A 21,439-nucleotide genomic window follows, 5' to 3' on the forward strand; every position below is an offset into this window, starting at 1 on the left:
TTTTATTTTTATCTTTTATTTTTTTACTGCACTATATTCTATTTTATTCTAAGTTTGAAAACGTAGCAACTTGCACCCAAACAGTTTAGACCACAGCTCTTAAATATGCGGTCTGCAAGCCACATTTGGTCTGTCTTTTCTGTGGTTTTTAGCCAGTATGACATTTGAAAGACTCGTGCTTATCCTCCTATTAGTTAAAATATTCTTAACTTCCTTACTCTCAACTAAACTCAACTTTGATTATAAAGCACTTCAAATCTCAAAATCAACCTTGTTGGCTAAAGTGCTGTACACCTATATAAAAGCATATAAAACATATAAAAGCCACCATCTCAGACTGAGTTACAAGCCAAAGAAAAAAGGTGTGTTTTCAAAGTGGATTTAAAAGCTGCAAGAGAGTCAGCCTGCCTATTATGCAGAGGCAGATTGTTCCATAGTTTAGGGGCAGTGACTGAAAAAGAACGATCACCTCTCGACTTCTTCTTTGTCTTTGAAATAACCAAAAGAGACAGATCTGCCGACCTGAGGGAGCGTGAGGCAGTGTATGGCTGAAGCAGGTCGGACAGATACTGTGGGGCAAGGCCATTAAGACATTTAAAAACAAATAAAATAATTTTAAAATCAATCCTAAAATGCACTAGGAGCCAATGAATGGAAGCTAAAACCGGAGTGATGTGCTTGCTTTTTTTGGCACCCGTTAAAAGTCAGGCTGCAGCCTTTCGTATTAATTACTACTTACAAAATAAGGCTCAATAGGTAGCATTTCTTTTAATTTTTATATTATGCACACGTAGCTCAGAACGATTGACAACATGTCAGCTCACCAAAAGAGAGGGCAGACTATTGCCCCCCTGCTGTCTGTCTGCTGTATAGGTCATAAACCCAACCTCCAAAACACAAAAAATATGTGTAATGTGTAATGGTGTACTGTCTCTTTAACAAGCTAGTTTCGTTTATTTATATCTAATCACTGGCTTGCAAATTGGACGCACATCACAATGAACACTATGATTCATCCAAATACTGATTGTTGATTGGCAATGCTTTTCTCTGGTCAGCATAAAAGGTACAACCTACAAAAGTGAATGTAAAAAAACGTTCATTTTAATTTAAATTACAGACCTCTATGACAAGTACACTCTGCCTTTCTATTTAATCTGGTTAGACAGGTAGAATCCTTACTGCATGGATGAAGAACTAAAGGACATATGCAGCGTGTGCGTCATGAATGAATGCTGTATGATTCTGTTAACTAAACACAATTCACAGGGATATGGAGAAGTGGTCCTTAAAGATGATGCTGTATATACAGTCCTGAGTGGGTACATTGTGTCTCCATCTGTTATTCTCCACAGTTGCCTGCTACATGACGCTTTCTCCATGAGAGGCCCTTGTTGTTGTGTGTCGGCGTGCACTCTAATTGGGGCATGATGGCTATTTCTGTTGACGGAATGTTTGTATTCCAAGAAAAGGCCAAAGCACAAATTTCACTGCCGCACAGAGACACACATACAAAGACTGTGCCTGTGTCCTAGAGCAACCCTAACCGAAATCAATACAACAAAGGTCATTGCTATTCCAATCATAGCCAACTCTGTTCTGTCTTTTTTTACTGTATGCGCTTGGTCTCAAGAAAATGCCCACACTTTTTCTGTGAGAACATGTCACTAGAGTGCACAGTCGCATATTGTACACCTATTTACTGATCTTATTTTAATCCATTAAAAGATGCAGAGACAGTGAGAGCAGTATAATGGCTTGGTGTTTTATTAGCTGGGGCTCTGGCAGTCTGAAAGACCCCTGCTGAGACTGAGTGCTGCTAAATTGAGACCCAGAATTCAAAGGAACTAGATAAAGGGTCTGTCTGATTCACACAATCGCAGACTAGCTGTAGTTATTGTGCTCCTGTCAGTCAAGTCCAAACTTTTCCTTGCTGTCAGTTTTGGTCATCATGCCAGTGATGGAGGAGGTGAGAACATCTGTTCTGTTAATCTGTGGGGTCTGTGAATTTTTTTTCTCCCTTTCCCTCCAAACTTTTGGTTCCTGAGGACGCAGCACGGATGTCAGGCTTCAGATCCAAATCTAACACACTGCAGTGAGCCAGCGAAATCGCTAGGTGTCCACCATCTGTGTGTGTGACCTGCCAAATGCCATGTCATCATCATCACCATCAGTCAAACCCGCATCGGCTTCTCTGTGAATCTGTTCTGTGTTTGTGTGCCTGATAGCAGGGCCAAGCTTCCTGTGCATGGATCATGGGCATGATAGCACTGTGTGTGCGTCAAGTTATTCTTTGTTAATTCCTGTGAGAGAACTAGCCCTCAGCTTTTGGAGCCTTTTTTTGCAGTTTAGCAGCAGTGGGACCAACTCTTTGTGAGATCAGTGCTTTGGTCAAGGGCAATGGCAGAAGTGTTAGTTATTAAATGTTACATCTAACATTGTGTGTGTCCCAAATGTGGCCATTAAAACCTTTAGTTAAGGATAGAGAAGGATGTAAGTACAGTACAGTGTGGAGATGTGTTTCCCTCACCTGGGTGCTTTGAGCTGCAATGCTAATGCTCAGTATTTTACATGCATTTGCACTGCTGCTTCCATCTTCTTGCTGTTGTTCACTGTGAAATAAAATATTCTGGGAATAGCACTGATGTTGTAAAATGATAGTATTGATATGTTGTGAAGTACACACAGGATAATGCACCAGCCATATGGTAAGCTGAACTGACTTCTATATAAAAAAAACATTGTTTTTTATCCTCTTTGGGACTAGCATGTATGTGAATATCTATGCTACACAGGTATTAGATTCTTGCTTTGTCAGAGTAGGTGGTGTTAAAGCACCGTATCACAGGATGCCACCTAGTGTAAAATAAGTAAAGAAAGAGAAGAAGCTGTAAGTAACTAGCTGGTAGCCTTTGTGTGTGTGTGTGTATCTATGTTATCTGAGTTGTCTTGGGAACATTGGGACTTGCAGACTCTAAGCTAACAGTGGTAGCATCCTAGCTGCTGTTAGTCTAGAAATAAAAAAGGCAGCCCACATTAGCACTTGGTTGTGATGTAAATGCAGTGATGATAGCCATAACATTTATATATGTGGGTAATCTGCATTAACAGCACAGAATTAGCTTTAGCACAATTTCTCTTTATCTGGTTACACAGCATCAAAGAAGCTAGGCTGGATCCAAGGACTCAACATATTTGAGTGAAAAATGTTGTGGTTAAGCTATTATTCTTTATTGCAGCCTTCATATTAACTTTTTTTTTTAGCTTGACAGGTGTACATGTGCATGTTTGTGTATACAGAGTACAGATTAGTCCGTTCATGTGTGCGTAGTGAAAGCACATCACCTGCTTGTCTATGCTTGTGAGAGGAAGGCTTGTGTTCGCGTGTGCATGACACCTGACCACCGCTCATCGGTCCATCTGTTGTGGGGGTTTTCACAGGCTCGGGCTGCTCCTTCTGTCAGATGGCGGATCTGATGCTGAGCTCATATCCTGCAGTCTTACAGCTCCAGTCTGCTCTCCTCTCTTAGGTCTGAGTGGAGTCTGTGAAAATGAAAACTGGAAGCTCCTCTTCTTGTCTGCTGTATGAAAAGAATGTTGAATGTTACATACAGAAGAAAGCGATTCATACATAATCCTAAAGGATATGTCTGATCTACAGCAGATTTATTTTGAATAAATAAATAAAATAAAAATGATATTAATTCATTCTATATGTATAAGAAGACAATAGCATTAATCCAGCTTTCATTATTTATTCATCTTCTACCAAGCCATATCAGCATGTTGAACATAGCAAATGCCAGAGCTTTAATGAGCTGCATGTAAGCTGAATCAATATTGTGTTATATCAATAGGTAATCAGTGCTGCAAGCAGTTCCTTACTCATATGAAAATATCACAATCATGAAGTGACAATAGTTATTAGTTCTTAACTATAATCTTGCACAGTTGCTACTAAATTCAGTCTAATCTGCACCAAACCTGAACAAGGGAGGTCAGAAAGTGGTCGTATCAGACAGCCACTGTTGCAATGCACTAATAAATAATTCACACCTGCCAACACTCCCATATTTCCCAGGTTTCTCTTATATTTTAAATCCATCTCCTGTCAGATTTCATTTTGGTTGTTTTTCCCAATTTGTTACTTTTATTTTGAATAACCCATGTTTTTCCGTGAAATGCCATGCAGCCACCTGTAGTTGTGTGACTGCATGCAGGTATAATTGATCATCACCATGGCAGCTGTAAAAATGGTGGAGAAGCTTGTTGCAGATGAGATAAATTTGTCTTGCAACTTGTGTAGTTTTTTTTTTTTAATCTGATCTGTTTTATTGTCCTTTACTGGGTAATTGTTTAGAATAGGCTGTGCTCTGTGACAAGATGTACAAAACCATCCAAGAATTCAGAAGAAGGATCACCTCTATTTATCAACAAACCCTCAAATTTGCCAAAATATATTTGATGCAAATGAACCTTCAATGGTATATAAGCCCTTTATTTGTCCCATTCTGCATTTTTAATTGACATTTTTATATGTCATTACTGAATTTCCGTTGGGTTCCAGTGGGAGTCTGCCAGCTGGCATAGACACTGTTCAAAATTCATCCTCAGACAACTCCATCACCTCAATCTATGGAGTCCCCAGCGATGAGGGAGCTGGCCTTCTGGCTGTGTTATTCTATTATAGAGCAGCTCATGAAAAAACAACTTCCTCTCTGCTCATCCACAAAATAAGATTTGGATTGATTAAATGCCACTGTTGGAAGGGGAGCTTCATCAGATTTGACCAAAATCTCTCAGCATGTTGCCACTGCTCCAAATGGGTGGAGTTCTGAGAAAGTCTAAGGGAGTGGGAAGATGAATGTACAGAGATGGAGAGGAGGTGGATGAATGTATGGGGAATGGAAGAAGATGGAGAGGAGGAGGAGGAGGAGGAGGAGGTAGGAGCAGCAGGGTGATGTATTGCGTAAAGGATCGGGTGGAGAAAATAAGACTGAAAGATGTCTGCCCGATCTGCAGCATAATCATCCAATGCGTCTCTGTCTGGCTTGGCAAAGACATCATTAAGGGAACCCGAGGTCGTCTGGGTTCACGGAGCTGCCGAGGCTCAGCCATGCACCCTTTCCTCCTGTCACTCAATTTGTATAATTTACCTCTGTTCCGAGTCTCTTTTGAAAAGCGCCTGTTTGACCCCTAATGTGGAGGAGTCAAAAAGTTGCGTCTAAATGAAATAGATGGTTGAGAGACTCCCTGTGAGTGTGTGGCCAGTCAATAACCTGGCAGGGGGAGGCTGACGGTGATTCTAGAAGACGGCTGCATTTCGGAGGAGTTGTTTAGGTATGCAGGGAGAGCAGGAGAAGGCTGGTGGAGGAAGAGAGAGAGAGGTGGTGATGGGAAGAAAACAAAATGCTGAAGTGTGCCCTTGCTTGAGGAGATTTGTAGGAGTGACCCCAGATTGAAGGGGAGGCTCAGTGGGGCGCTGGCTGCTCTGCAAAAAGGCGTGTTTATGTTTTATTCTCCTATACTGGAAGGATGGAGCGAACAGGAGAGGAGGGTGAGAGAGAGAGCGAAGGAGTGATTACCCGGTGAGGAGCTGAGGGATGAGAGCCGAACGGGTATTTTATTTTGTCAATTGGAGTGTGCAAATGGAAATGTCAGAGCAGCCGGAAAACTAATGAATCTGATAGGAGAGATGCCACCTCTCTCGCCGAATGCCTGATCAATTGCCATTGTCTTTTCTGTGCACTGATGTTTTTTGTTGTTATTTTTTGATTGTTTTCTCCGCCCGGCCTGGCTGCTTGTGGTTAAGAGTTTGATGGTGAACTTTGAGTCAAAGGAAATAAAGGAATCGATCTAAGACGAGAATCAATGCTTTCATCTGTAACTTACAAGCCTGGGCCTGTGAAAAGTGAGTTTGGATTAGAGTTTTCTGACACAGTTAGCAAAGTAAACATAAACAAAAAAAGGGCGTGTCAGCCCCCTGAACTGTTTGGCGCCTGGATCACGGTTAAAAACATCAATTTAGTCGTGCTTATTCCCACATTTGCATTTACTGACAGATTCATGCTGATATTGAAATTCCCTAATGGCAATAACAGACAACAACTTGTCTCACTTCAATTAAGCAAGTAACTTCCATAACCTTGGAGCATTTCTGTGCCTCAATGAGACAAAGTGACAGATGTGCTCAGTTTATATTTAGACTGACAATGATCCAGCGTGTCAGGGCTTTGTGCTTGTTCAGTCACAATTTCTGGTTACACGACGAGGGGCTGCAAGCACTGCATGGGATGAAAAGAAAAACCTTGCATTTGCTCTCTTGCTGTTTTGACAAGCCGACTAATTTCTGCCCAGGGTCATCAATATTTCTGACACTTCAGCGGTGGCATAAATATAGAATGAACGTCCCTTTGTTGTGCTCGGGGAGCCGCACGTCTCTAAGCATCAACAAAAATCACTTGGATCTGTTTGTTAGCTTGTTCAGTGAGTTGACGAGACCATCACCGGTCCCTCCGGAGTCTGTCTGTTTTCAATATCATGCATGATAAACAATATCCAATTTGGACTATTGAACTATGAAAATACACTGTGCGAGCTGGGGCGGGAGATGACAAGAAATCAACCAGATGTATGAGTGATGACTAAAAGCACTGGTTCGGGGTAAAACAATTCAGATGTATGTCGGACTGTGATGTTCTTCTCATAAATCAGGAAAAAAATCAGTGAGTCATGTGTTTGGATAGCAACTTTAACACTGGACAAAAGCACACACAACAGTATTTGTGTAATGAAAAAATTAACAATTGTCATTTGTCCAATGACCTTGATCTTTAAGACCCCTTCACACTGGGGAATTAAATCCGGCTAGAGCAGGATTCGGGCGGGATCTGGAGATATATATATATATATATATATATATATAGTCTGAACAACGCAAATCCAGATTAAATCTGGCTCAGGTCTGAACGCAAATGTGGCTAGCGACATGATACTTACAGGTTCACGGGGACAGTGTCCGGGTCGTGTACAAAAGCCGTATGTAAACAACCGTTGAACTACAACAGCTTTGCCCCGAGTTTATTTTCGACAGGCCTACAAAGGAATAAACTGCTTTTTGAACCGGAAAAAAAAAACGAGTGACATGGGACAAAAAAAAAAACACACAACGCATGCACTGCAGCCTGAACGGACTCTGTATATTATGAGGAGCCACCTAGCAGTTTGAAGGCCAATAAACAAGCTGAGTTAAGCTTAATTGAGCGTGGAAATGTGTGCGTGATAGCCAGATTTGAAAATAGGTCTGAATGTATCCAGCTTAAAAGCTATCCAGATTCAACCCTACTCTAGCTGGATTGACTTTCTCCAGTGTGAACAGGGCCTGAGTCTAACCTCACAAACACATAGGGATTTCAGACCTATTTCCTGGAAAGAAGGTTCATGAAGTAAATTGCCTTGGGTTGCCTCGTGTTGTGTTGTGAATGACTTTAACCTAAACCACGACCTTTTCCTAAACCTAACCATGTGAAAATAAGAGTGAAGTTCATGTTTTTTTTTTTTTTCTTCCATATCAGCCATTGACCTTTTCAGTTGTTTATGCATTGAAACTTTTGGCCCTTTTCTAGCACACTACTGTTGGTTTATTCAATAGGCAGAAAATAACCATCCCTCTCCATTCAGGCAGCACCTACATGTAGTTCATGGAGCATTGACTTAAGTCTACTGCTTACATACTGGTACCACAAACATTTGAGTACTGCACAGGCGTAGGATTTCCGGCTACGGATGATTATATCAGACTCAGCAGATAATGTCTGATAGATATACAAAAAATTGTTTTTATTGTAAACTTTTTGTCTTACAATCCAATGCAGAAAATGTAGCTATAGTTTAGAGTAGCTAAGAATTAAGGCTCTTAATAACCTGTATAGGCCTATGTAAAATTAAGAGTAAGTTAATAAGGAGTCTGGGATTTATGTAATGATGATGAAAAACAAGCTAATAGGTCGAGTCTCTGCTGCCAATAAGAAAATATCACCTGTTTTATAGATGCATGTCTTTAGTGTAACAAAGGTACCCAGTGGCTGCCTACCTAGATCCCACACTAATGTGGCTTTGGTTGAGTTATATCAGAGTATCTGTATCTGACTGCTTCGGGCTTAAGACCTCTTTGTTCTAAGAGCGTCCCCATTCTTTTGATTGAATCCCCCTCATTACCTCAGCTCCCCTTTGATTCTGATCAGGCTCAACAACCAATCTCACTTTTTCTCACCTTGCTAATCCTTCGGCGGAGTCACAAACGATGGCACTTGCTCAATCTTTACAACCTCCGTTTGAAGCCAGCGGGGTGGACTCGGCAAACGTGGCGCCTCCCGGCTCCAAACGAAAAAGCCAATAGAGACAGAAATAGTCATTTTTTAGAATCGAGATCCAAAGAAGAGCCTTTCCCGCTAATGGCCTGCAGGACAGAGAGAGAAGAGCCAGGCCCTCGTTATCACCCATGTTCTTTTGGATGCACTTCAGAGAACCGAGGAAAGCTTTCTCTTTTGACAGAATTGAGACAGGGCTTACAAATGGCACACATCTCTACCGCTCGTCGCACAGAGCGTACATAAATAGAGGGCTTTTAGTCATTTTCATTTATTTTTCAGCCTTTTTTCTTGACAAGTTTCTCTTTACTGTTGGGTACAAAACTATGTGAGAGCTTTTCATTCCCCAGTGAGAGAAAATGTTTTAACATGCCCTCCAGAGAGAATAATTTGTTATTGGGACAATAATGAATGTTATGCTATTCTACAGTCTGTTGCTAATTCCACGATTAACATAATACAGTTTAATAGGTCACTCCGTTTCTTTTATTTCATAGATGAACAGCTTTCACTCAGTAGAAACATCATTGTAGATGCGTACATTATGGAGGAAAGCAGATTGCCAGACTGTTAACTACCCTGCTCCCTTCATTTCAATTGCAAATAATCTGGATAGATAATTTATGTAAAACACAATTATCATCAATATAAAACGGTCATTCATTTTTGCCGTGATCTCATCTAAACTGGTGGATTTGTCTTATCTGCAGATGAGAAGAAACTATGCTGGAGAGAGAGATAAAAAAAACACAAATAACAACGGGACAGAGGGAGAAAAGGGAATTTATCAAAAAAGATAATGAAGATCAAACACGCCGCCTTGGTTATTGTTATTCCACTTTCCAGGGAAGCGTGTAATGAACTGAAGGAATATGGTTGTTTTGTATAACCTTACTGCGAGCCACATGCGACTCTGCAGTGTATGGAATCACACCGAGCTGCCATCCACACATACCTGGGGGGGCTGGGAGGATGATTGATGGCAGACTGCAGCCATTTGTGTGTTCATTTTAGGAGCAAGCTTAAAACACTGGTGTAAACAATCCTGACAGACAGCGAGGAAGACATGCTGCCGAATCCTTCCTCTCGTTTGATTAAACCCGAACGTGGAATAAAACTGATGAGTATGTATAAAGATGCTTAGCATGCAGGTATGAACAGTACTGGTACAGCTGGACACTGTTGCAGACTCTGCAGGTGTTCCTGGATGAATTGTCCTTGTGAGCCCTGACCCTCATCTAAAACTAAATATCTCCACCCAACACTGACATCATTACTTCAAAAGAATAAGGTCACACGTTACAATGAAAGGAGCCATTTAATTTAGGCCATAAGCTACTGGTGGGAATGAAAGGTAGTGTAGACTCAGCAGATCAGATTAACAGGAAGCTGTTTGTTTGCAGTCCAACCATTTCCTCTGATATTTTGCTAACACATTTGCATAATATCCACCAAGTGGCTGGAAGTAGATTGGCACAACCATCCTAGTCTCTCATCAAAATGTGTAATTGCTATGTACAAAAAAACCAAGCTGTCTTACATTTCATGAGCTTTTGGATCACAGTTGGGCCTCTAGACCAAAGTAGCTATTACACAGTTTTCTGAACACATTCTCCAAATGTTTGGTCCATCACAGCAGGATGGGCAGGTTTTAAAGAGACAGGAGCAAGTGAAAAGTGGAGTATGGGTTTTTAAGCGTTAAAATATGTAAATGTATTCTATTGACATCCAAGATATAATTATGAATTTGTAAATTTATCACAGTGTACCGTTCAGCTCATCTGCACCACAGGAAATGAAGTAATGAAACTATGCATGCTGCTGACAAAACATCAAAAATCTGATTTTTTTTTCATATTTCAGAAAATATACATATTAAAATATTATAACTGTCTAGACTATTTAAAAATTCCATATTAAAAGAGACAAAATGGTACCAGATAATGTGACATATTATTGCATTTATATTGAAATATAATTTGTGTTGGAACTATCTCATTTTAAACTAACTTGTCACACAAATAATTTTAATACAGTTGAAATTTCATGGGTTAGGGTTTTTTTTTAAGTTTGTCATGGATCAATTATAGCTGATTTAAGGCAATTGCTCAACTTTAAAACTGGGCTACAGCCACATATATGCACTGTTTTAATGGCAGCCAATCAGAAGTTTGTTTTTATATCCTTTCAAAATAAGAGCTCCTATGTATAATAACAATCTATGCAAGATTAACAAATCAAAGCTTTACCTGCACCAAAAACAACAAAATCAGATGGAAGACAATTACCAGAAACATTTAGCCAAATAACATCATGCTCGCTTGGATTAGTCAAACCATGTCTGAAGCCATTCCAGCTGAGAGGCTGAAAAAAAAAAGAAAACAACATCAAGACGATGCTTTGGCACAGTAGGGATTTTAACTGGATGTCTGTAATTATTTGTGTATTCAGAGCTGCCAGTTTGTGTTGACACCTCACTTGCTAGTCAACAAAAGCACAGAACCAGCAATCTACAAACAAAACTGTACTTTTATTCCAGTTTTTTTTTTACCTCCTTTGACTCTTTCACTTGTCATGTTTCATTGCCTTTGTGACAAAATTTGCTTCATTTAGTTTTGTACTGTGTGTGGAAAAAATAGATTTCATGTATGATGTGTTTTTGCGTTGAACTCTGAGTACTTTGATGACAGTCACTTCACTAAATTCAAACACAGAAACTGCACATACACACGTATAGATTTCCCATCATTTCATTTCCATCTGCTTCTCTCTCAAACACTGCCCCGGTTAGATGAAAAACTATGTCAGCTGGCACTCCATCAATTTGGCCAGTGTATAATTACCAGAGAGTGCGTGCATGCTTTTGCAAATATTAGTTCTGTATCCCTAAATTAGAAGAAGTCATGGGTCTGGCTCTACCTTAATTTTCTCCGTTAAACTATTACCTCACTCTTCAAACCTTCCTCTGCAGCAAACACTCCTGCTGTAAAAAGGCTCTACTAACACAGGGACTATAACTATGTAGGTGGCTCTTCCGCCATTACACAATGCGCTCAGTGATAATGAATGTTGGCTAGCATGAATATCGACATGGCCTCCGCAGTGCTAATGAATCTGACGGAAGTCATGGTGCACCTGTGCCACGAGGCTGACAATGATTTGTACAATGATTTAAAAAAAAAGGGCATCCTCACATGTTTGCTTGTTAGGGACATGTATCCCTTCCTCACCACCCACCAGCACCCCTCCCTTATTCAATCCATCATTAATGTGTGCACATGTATGGGAATAGCTCATTAGTCCCTGCATTGATTCAGTTCAGGCACAGGCTTCATGCCTACTTCATTGAGGAAACGGCAGTGAGACAAAAAGGAGGCAGCGATCAATCAGCAGACCAAGAAACCAATCATCTGCTTGAGAATGGGTTGTCCAATTAGTGAAAAAGCTCTCTGTGGAGTCATATCACTCCAACATTCAATCCAGGTTTTCACAGTGGCCTCGGAAAGACTTATGGCTGCTTATTTATCAATATGACGGCTTGCGAAACAAAGTGAAAAACCTTCAGTTTGCTTGGATTGTATCTGAAAACACAGTGAGAAACATGTAAAATGTGAAAGTGAGGTTTTTTTATAGAAGACTTTGCCTGCATGTTAATTATCTATGTATGTAGACGTGTAATTAAAATAGCAATGCAGAGGCTGGAAAAAAAATAGTGTGTGGGTGTGAAGGTAATTGAGGTGAAGACTGGGAAGAGGCCAGACACAACACACAAACACACACAGCTTCGGACTGCATGCTCTTTGACAAATCTGCTGCAATGTACTTTTCAGGAAATACACAGCAATACGTGGTTAGAACAGCAAAATGTTAGATCACGTTAAGATACATAAATAAATAACAATAAATAAATAAAAAATCAGCTTCAGTGTAAACACATCATAAAGGCTGCAAGACAAAAAAAAAATAATTTTATAAAGTGTCACCCTCACGATACATGACTACTTCCCAAGAGTATTTGCAATCAGTGCTTTGTTATTGCAATCCATAGGTCATTCATTTGTTTGCTGCTTATAAAGGCCCTTTAAACGCCAGCAATGACATTAAAATATGGCCTTAGCAGCAGGATTGTAAATGCATGTTGACATTTCACTTTTCATTGCAACGCTGCTGCCTTTAGCTACACTGGCTGACCTACCGTGGAAGTTTGTAACTTTAATAAGCTGATAATTCAAACGTATAAAAGTGCCTGTAGCAGCTTGAACGTTGTTTGCTTACTGCTGTGCCTTGCAGCCTTATACTTTTATTTTATTTTATTTATTTTTCATCTTATCTCCAACAAAAGGGGAAATTAAACATTTGCAGCTTTGAAAATGGATGAAAAAACATTTATTCTGGCTGTTGTCTGTATATAAGTATTACAAATACAAGCTATTAAATGCAAAGTACCCTCCAGTGAAGAGTTTCCTTGAATCGTTCTGTATAGTTTAAACAGGCTTTTCCACATGCTGCATTTATTTCATCGTATAACATAAAAAAATGGGAAAATTACCTGCCAGCCCCCTGACATAATGATCTCTTTGTGTTAAAAATGAAATAAATAAATAAATATGGAACTTTTTGCATCTCCCACTACCAATATGAATATATAACCAGGAGAAACAGCCACCTATAAGCCTTCACAGAGAATGCTGTAATATCTGCCTCAGCACAGATAGCTTTTTTCCCCTTTTTGAATGGAACAAGGTGGTTTTAATATTTGAAATATTTAAAGATTCAGCGAGAAACATAATTTTTCCTTCCTCGCTGCGGATTAAATGGTGACAGCTCACTGGTTCTTTTCATGTGGGATTTAAGTTAAATCCAGAAGGGGTTTTTCTTTTTTTGTTCCTTTTTCTCTTTCCTCCAATATAGGTTGCTTTGAATGTACAAATTCAGACAAAAAGAGTAAAAAAAAAATAGAACTCATATGCCTGTCAGTGGAGGGGAGTGAGCGTCAGCAGCTAGAGGAGAGATAACAAAGAGATCCTGGAAATGCACAAGATCGAGACAGACAGCAGGAGAGATGAGTTCCCAGATAACATTCAGCTTATTCACTCGAGTATGTAATCAAATCATGAGTCGTGAAAAAAAAATACAAGAACAATATGGCTAATATCCATGAGCTGCTTTAATCTCAAAGAGCATGTTTGGTTTGGTGAACTCATTTAGTGGCTTCTTTGGCTGTCATGTTGCATTTCTCTAAGAATGCTGCGACACCTCTGGGTATGACAGGTTTGTTGCTTGTGTGTGTGTGTGTGTGTTTATTTTCTCCTGTTTCTTATTCTCAGTAAATGACCTTCAATTTTTTTTCAATATAAAAATATGTGTTTTTTAGGGCTCTGCAAGGATGTTTGTGTCTGTGCTTGCTAAGCCTCGGTCTGACCTGAGCATTACCTGAGGAGCACGGCGTGTCATATTTTAACTCCCTTTGTCTTTGACAGATGGCTTGGCTCTAAAAGCCTCTGTCCATGGTGCTGAAGGCTGGCCTGATGTATGCGTGTTGGGCCCTGTTTGATAAATCCGCTATGTCACTCTGCCTCTGACAGCCATTCATCATGCTCGGCTTTCTTATGTGAAATGTTCTGCGTGCTGGATAATTCAGTAAGACAAATAAAATGTGAGTCCTGCAGCTCGGTCTCGGCTCCATCCCACCTTGCATGACTTTTCTGTACAGTACTTTATCTCTGTGTCGTAAGGACATTGTGTCCCTGTCTGCAGCAGCAGCAGCTGTAGCTGTAGAGCAGTGACTATATTCAGACCAGCTGAAGGACGAACATGTTCTTAATGAGGCGGCTAATGAGTTCTGTTCTTTTGTTGCTCTTTTTTTCTCTTCTTTCCAGGGTTACAGGACCATTCAGCCATTCAACTGAAGTCCTGAGACTTCACCCAAGTGGTCTGACGTTTATCTTCTTGTTTATCTTTTTTAATTATTATTATGTGTGAGGACATCATGTCCTCACACATAAACAACATCACAGATCAACTGCCAGTGAATTCCGTTGTAACAGCTTGTTGGTATTTTGTGCACCATCAAGCCAGTTTGATCTTCAGGCCTGTTTTAAACATCAGAAGTACCTGGTTATGTTTAAGAGATTGGGTTGAAACAGACCCTTTATCGATGTTAAACACATTAGGAGCATAGACTAAAAATAAAGAGAGGCAAAAGTTCTGGAAGAATCATTTTGACGGTCAGAGTGGAGGTTCTGGTTGTCAACATTTTCAACAGTTCACCTAAATCCTAATGTGACACAGCACCCACCTGTAATTCCAAGCACTCAGACCAGTGTTCATGCTTCTTTAGGGGGCAGTGTTAGTGTTCCTGGGGCAGGTTGGATCCCCAGTTGGGTCGAGGTTTATTTGTAGATCGGGTGATTGGGGTCTTTCTCGGGCTGGGTGATTACCAGTGATGTTGTCTGTGTTTGTTATCATCTTGTCTTCTCAAGGCAAGTTCTGCTTGTATTTTTAGCCTTTCAATTTTCTTTTACTACTAAACAACCCGTTTATGTACAACTACTGCTACTTGGGAGTAATTTGATTGTAATTTCATTTTAGTATATGTTCTATGTTCTATATGTTCTCTATCTTTATGCATAGTAATAAATGGTGAAATTAGAAACCAAAATCATTGCTGCATTTACATCATCATCCCCTTTATGTCCTCATGACCACAGATGTGTGCAAAGCTACACCTGTAGCTCCAAAATTCGAGCTCTACTGTTTCCTGCAGTTAAAGTGGCTTGTTAATAAATGACCAAATGTCGTGTTATGACAAACATGAGAAGAAATCAGAAGAGAGAAAATAGTTTGTAAAAGAAACAATGACATTTATTTTTTTCTTAGCGCTTTTCTTAATTAGTCTGTTGTGCCCATTGATCACATATAATACAGTTAATATAAAAATGGCTTTTTAACTTTACACCCAAAGCAACAACGAAATGTCTTCTTAAAATATGTATGCTAAAAATACTGAGAAAGTATTTCCACTAAAAGTACTGGAGGATAGCGTGTGATTCCGCGATGATGACATGACCATGTTTTGCTGTGTCTGACGGATTTCTTCAGTCTCTTTCCTGTTTACCTCATGTAGTTCTTGTTGTAGGCACTTTACCAGGGCATAACAAACCACTTCTGGAGGACATGGCACATCACGCACCTCAGTTTTAATCCACCTGTTTTTATATATTTGTTATAGTCCAATGGATTTTTTTTCTTTCTCCCAGTCACCATTGCAATGAGAACTACAAAGCATAAACAGCCATTTGGCAAATGTCCTCTCTGGATACCCATTTTGTAGCTGAATTTCATTAAGCTTAATGTGTAATCAAAAGTACTCTGCTCCTTGCTTCAATTTAAAACCCATTTAAACCATTCACATACAGAGGATTTGTCATTACATCAACATATTAGAATATATAACAATATTTCCATGAAAAATCAAGAATCCATTTTAAATAGAAAAGGGGGGTATATTTCATCAAAAGGCTTACACCATAGTCACTGTTGTCTACTCTACTAAATCTCCCTTCCCATAATAGACAGGTGTTATTACTGTATCTCTAACTCGTCTATGGATGTTTGACGAAGCACAGACGGTATTGCTTGGGACCACACGGACAGTTCCACAACTCTGAACACATTTAACAGTCAATTACAAGAGAGTTGACCATCATCATCATCGTCTTTCATTACTCTGCCTTCATTCCTGTATGAATGGTACTGAAATATATCTTTTTGCAGTGTATACCCCTTCCTGTTGATGTTAGCTTGATTGGATGTCATCGTTACAAAGCCACCACTTCAACTAATCTGGGATAGTCTATTTTAAACTGTTCCATCCCAGTCCGGTAATAGTCACCAGTGTGTCTGAGCTGGGGCCTAGGAGTGGGTATGTCTTTGAAAACAGTACATCATCTTCCACCCCTGCCCACGGCCTTGTCCGTTCACTGCTGTTGGTGTGCGGTGCTCTACAAAGCTGCGCTTCTTTAAAAGGCATTGTCAGATACATTTATGACTGTGGCTTTCACTTCCACTCCACTCGGCAGTCCCTTACCCGAAACCCACAGCTTTGTAAAGAAAGAAGAGTGCATACCGGTAGCTTCCACTGGTGTCAGCAAAGCTTTGGAGTCGCATTTCCTTATATCCCCATAAAGGTGGTGGTTCCTCAGAGACACATAAATAAGCAGGCAGGCCACTGAAATCATGGCCAAGAGCACACCAAAGACAGTGATTACTGCTGCATCCCATCTTTCTGCGTCCTTGGCTGCCAGCTCTAATCCCTTTGTGGTGACATTGACACATTTGGTGTCGTGGTTGTAGTGGATGCCACGAATTTCCACACATACTTTGTACAGAGTGGTGGGGCTGAGATGGGTGAGGTTGTAGACCTGGAAGTCTGAGGGAACCCTGGTGTTAAATGCTGTGGTGGGATGGTTTGCTTCTGATACAATGTACCATTTAATGTTGGTGGCCAAGGTGCCAGAGCCGGCCTTCCAGGAAACCAGAATGGAGTTTGTCTCCACAGAATTGACGACAACATTCAAAGACCCGTTTGCGGGTTGGGGAAAAAATCCATTCACCTCCACTGAAACAGATTTGAGATCAGCTCCAACCAGATTATGGGCAACACAGGTGTACAGACCAGCTTCGTTTTCTGTGATATCATAGATGTCAAATGTTCCCTCTGGGTGCATGTAGAACTTGTCAGACACAGTGTTAGGCAGGATCCTGGTACCAGATGGGGTGATCCAATAGATGTCCGGCTCTGGTTCAGCAAATGCCCGGCAATGGAGCGAGACAGAGCTCCCATTCTGTGCTTTAATATGCCCCGGCATGCTTTCAGGAGATATTAGTGGCAGACAAATCTCCATCATCTCCCTGAAGTGCACCTGTCGGACATGCTGGCCCTCGTACTCCGGAGGCTCCACGCAGTACAATGAGTCGGGCTCCATGAAGCGAATGTGGGTCTTGTTCATGTTCATCCAGCGCACCACACAGTCACAGCGGATAGGGTTGCTGTGCATGCTTACTTCTCTGAGATTTGGGAGAGACTCCACAGTAATTCTGTGGAGGGCACTGAGAGCGTTGCCATTGAGCATAAGAGTTTCCAGCCGTGGTAGTTTGTAGAAAGCATTTGGATGGATGTAGGAGAGTTTAGGATTGTTGGTGGCTTCTATTTTGGTCAGCTCAGGGAGGTTATTAAGGGCAAAGCTGTCAATGGAAACTAGCTGTGGCATACTATTAATCCCCAGTTCTTTCAGATGGAGCATATCCACAAAGTCTCCTCTTTGTATCCTCGCGATGGGATTTTTATTCAGATCCAGAAACTTCAGATTTTTTACATTTCTCAGAGCAGAATGCGGCACCTCAGGGAAAATATTATCATAGAAAGAGATGCTCTCTAAGTTATCAAGACCAGCCAATGCATCGTCAGGAAGCTGAGAGAGGTTCATCCTGGTGAGAACAAGACTCCGCAGGTTACTAAGTGGTTTAAAGCTCATGTCATCAATGGAGAGAACAGGATTTTCACCGATCATCAGGATCTCTAGATTTGGCATGGGTTCGAACCACTCTCTTTTAATGACCTTTAGCTTGTTAGAGTTGAGGTGGAGTCGCACAAGATTGTTGAGACCTTGGAAAGCCAGCGGGGAAATGGATGAGATGAGGTTGTGATTCATGTAGAGCTCCTGAAGGTTAGCCATCTCTGACAGACATCGCTCTGGTAACTCTCGTATCCAGTTCTCTTCTAAATGAAGGGACAGCAGCTGAGCAAGAGTCCCCAGGTGGACGTCGCTGATAGAGGATATGTTGTTTTGTGATAAATCAATCTCTGTGATATTGGCCAGGTAATCCAAGGGTTTGTCAATCTTGGCAACATTGTTTGTTTGCAGTAATAGCACTTGTGTGCCCACTGGTAATTTTTCAGGCATGGCAAAGAGTCCCAGGTCATTGCAGTCCACGGTCTGCGCCTCCATGTACACCGAACTCGGAGAAAACCAGGGTCTGACCTCACATACGCAGAGCTTTGGACAATCAGGCCTCACCTCAGTGGCCACAACAAAAGAGGCCATGGCCAAGCCGACAAAGAGGCGATCCACAAACGACACGTCCTTCATATTGGGCCGATTTCCTCCAGTAAGAAATTGGTCCTTGTAGATTAAGTGGTCTGAGCTGTTAACTTCACAAATAATTAATCATCTGCTGCAGCTGCTGAGGCGATTGACTTGCCGCCCCTGCCACCACTGCAGCCCCTGCCACCACCACCACAGGGCTTACTAGGGCTTTTTTTGTCTTGCTGTATAGATGCCCTTCAATGTAACGACCAATCACTCAAAGCTGCCTGCTGGTGTTAGGGTTCAGGGCCAAGGTTGCAGTCAGGAAGTCCCAAAAAGGTGGGCGAGAGGAAAAAAGAAAAAAAAGGACGGGCCAATATTATACCTCTCAAAAGGTTATATTAAACACGTTTATAGGTATCCATGAAAAGTCGGCTCTTTCTTTAAAGACGACAGTCCTTGTTGGTTGTTTTTACTAGCTTCCAGAGTCCACAACCCAGTCCATTCCTACCTGTGTAAGACAAACAAGACAAAGAGAAGCGGTGTGAGTATTGCATGATAATGGAGGTGGTCAGGGAATATCATAAGAGAAGGATTTGGGCATATTGACATTTGTTATAGGCACACTGATATGCATGTTGACATTTATACACACTCCCTTCAAGACACAGAACAATAGATTTATATCTGCTTGACCTTATACACTTCATTCTAGGGATGTACCACATGTGCCCCAACAAAATGGCATTCAAACCTGACGTTAGCAATGTGAGTCTATTATTGGCTAAAGGCTTTATTAAGATTCTTAAATGGCAGGCATCCGAGGGCTTAAGCAAGAGCCTTCAGGGCAAGCTGCTTAAAGACACTGGAATATGCCAGTCACTATAGCAACAAGTAAACGGGCAGCCAATAACATTCAATGTAGTGAGACAGTTAGGCCACACATGCAAACTAAGCAGCTGACCCAGATGCTGTTTGCACCTGTTTGTTAGGAGATGTGGATGAGAATCAAAATGTATAAATGTGTTAGGATAATTACTCTTCTTTTTTTCAACAAATCTGAATGCTAATAGGATTTAGTGTATTTGTTAAATGCAGCTCATGTAGTTAAGCAGTGGCCACACATTATTAACAGGTGAAACACACATGCAGATGCCTGAAGGGGGAAAAATGTCTTGTCAAAGCTCAAATACCACTGACTGTGGTACATTTTTTTCAATGACACATTTGTTTTATACCAATGAATGAATTAGCATCATCACTCACAGGTACAACATATTTTCACCTCTATTACAGCATAAAAATGTTAACTGACTTTTAGATTGTACTTATGAATTGTTGAAGATGCTTAAACACTATTACACTAGAAAAAAAAGCTAATCATCCTGTACATGTGGGCGTATACACTATTATACTATAAAACCCTCATTTTCTACTGTAAACACCTCCTCATTCCTGTCTGTCAGAGTTGGAATAGCATTGAGCTAACCAATCAGGTTAGGTGGTTTCCGCAGTGTCCTCTTGGATGTCAGGTGGATGAGTCAGACATCTCTTTATTTTATGTAGTGTCTCTTGCGCCGTTGTGTTATTAGTGTCTCCATCACATCTTTCTATGGCAGAAACTCCACAGTTGAAATGGACCATGTAATTTGTCGTATGTGGCTGCCTCTTATGGAACAGATGGGTTTGATGGTGCTTGTGATATTTCGGGGCCTATAAGATCAGGCGTACACATCACGGGAAAAGTCAGAAGAGAGAGAGACGGTAGGTGGGTGGAGGTGGGGTGAGGAGGGGATGAAAATGGAAAGAATCAAGAGGAGAAGTGTGACGGCGGCTGCAAAGTGAGAACAAGAAAGGAGAGAAATGATTTCATTTCATCACCCTGGCTGTTTCCACCTCAGTGGCCACGGGGGAGATGTGGATGGAAAATAAATAAATAAATGAATAAGAACTTCTGAAGGCAGCAGAAACGGCTGCGGTTTGCCCCCGCTGGCGAAGCCGAGTCAAGGGTTCATTCCTCAACTTCTGCTCAGGCGCTGGCTGGAGTCTGGTTTGGAGGAGGTGGAGGCAGATGTGGAGCTAGTGGAAGCAGAGAGAGGCAGGGGAGTCGGCAGGTGGTGGGGGAGGGTTTGGGGGGTGGGTATTATTTTTCAAAAGCACCTGGCACTTTAATAAGCTGCTACACCCAGAGCATTCTGATAAACATGGTTTAGCTTTTCTCCCTGGGCGCTGGCTCTTCACTGTGGGCTGCACGGTTGATCCGCACCCTGGACGCACCAGACAGCGTCTGTAATTCAGCCTACAGCGTTCGGGTCTCACCTCTGCGCGCCCTGGCTTTTCTCCTTAGTAATCACAATTACCAGCAGTGTAATATGGTCCGGTTATCTCTTATTGCTCATTGTGCTTGAACTGCAGGTGGCTCTAATGGGCTTTGCTGTATTTATTTTTACCTATTATGCTAATTGTGTAAGTGGGGATATTTTTGGACTGATTGATTTTACGATCAATGTTTTCTGTCTGACATTTTGCAGCCCTAAAAACATAAACGTCTCTGCATGGATAATAGTGTGAAATTAAAACACAGTGCTGCTGTAATTGCACTGCACCGTGCGTTCCTCTGTCGGACTTTGGGCGAGGCTTGATGAGAGATGTGCCGGTGACGTCATGGACACTAAGGAGGCTTAGGAATGGGGACAGACTGAGATTTGGTTTGGCTGATGTTATTGCTTGTTTGTCCACACTGACTGCTGAAAACCAAGGGTGGGATTATGGAGGCTTTAGAGGACAATTTTGAAGGCACAGCAGCCAGAAAGCACAACATATTTCCTAATTAATGAGGAGTGAGGATGGAATTCACTGAACATTTAGTTCATAAAATTAAAAACCAATATCTGGCTGGAATGGGAAACAGCACAATTTGCATTCATTGGCACGTCAAATGACTCAGTAATGGGTGTTTATAGGCTGATGAGGTGATGTAAA

The 21,439-nt window shown here is 41.2% G+C and overlaps 1 protein-coding gene across 1 annotated transcript; it reads right to left on the reverse strand.

Annotated features, from left to right (window-relative positions):
- Positions 1-16,157: 16,157 nt before the first annotated feature.
- lrrn3b (leucine rich repeat neuronal 3b) lies at positions 16,158-18,520 on the reverse strand. Its single transcript, XM_028399198.1, has one exon. The coding sequence runs from the start codon at positions 18,518-18,520 to the stop codon at positions 16,391-16,393; it is 2,130 nt and encodes a 709-aa protein (XP_028254999.1). The 3' UTR covers positions 16,158-16,390.
- Between the last annotated feature and the right edge of the window lie 2,919 nt (positions 18,521-21,439).

Source organism: Parambassis ranga, chromosome 2 (genome assembly GCF_900634625.1).
Source record: "Parambassis ranga chromosome 2, fParRan2.1, whole genome shotgun sequence".
NCBI classification, from domain to species: domain Eukaryota; kingdom Metazoa; phylum Chordata; class Actinopteri; family Ambassidae; genus Parambassis; species Parambassis ranga.

Coding starts and splice junctions, on each gene's coding strand:
- lrrn3b (XM_028399198.1), bottom strand. CDS start 18,520: ATGAAGGACGTGTCGTTTGTGGATCGCCTCTTTGTCGGCTTGGCCATG.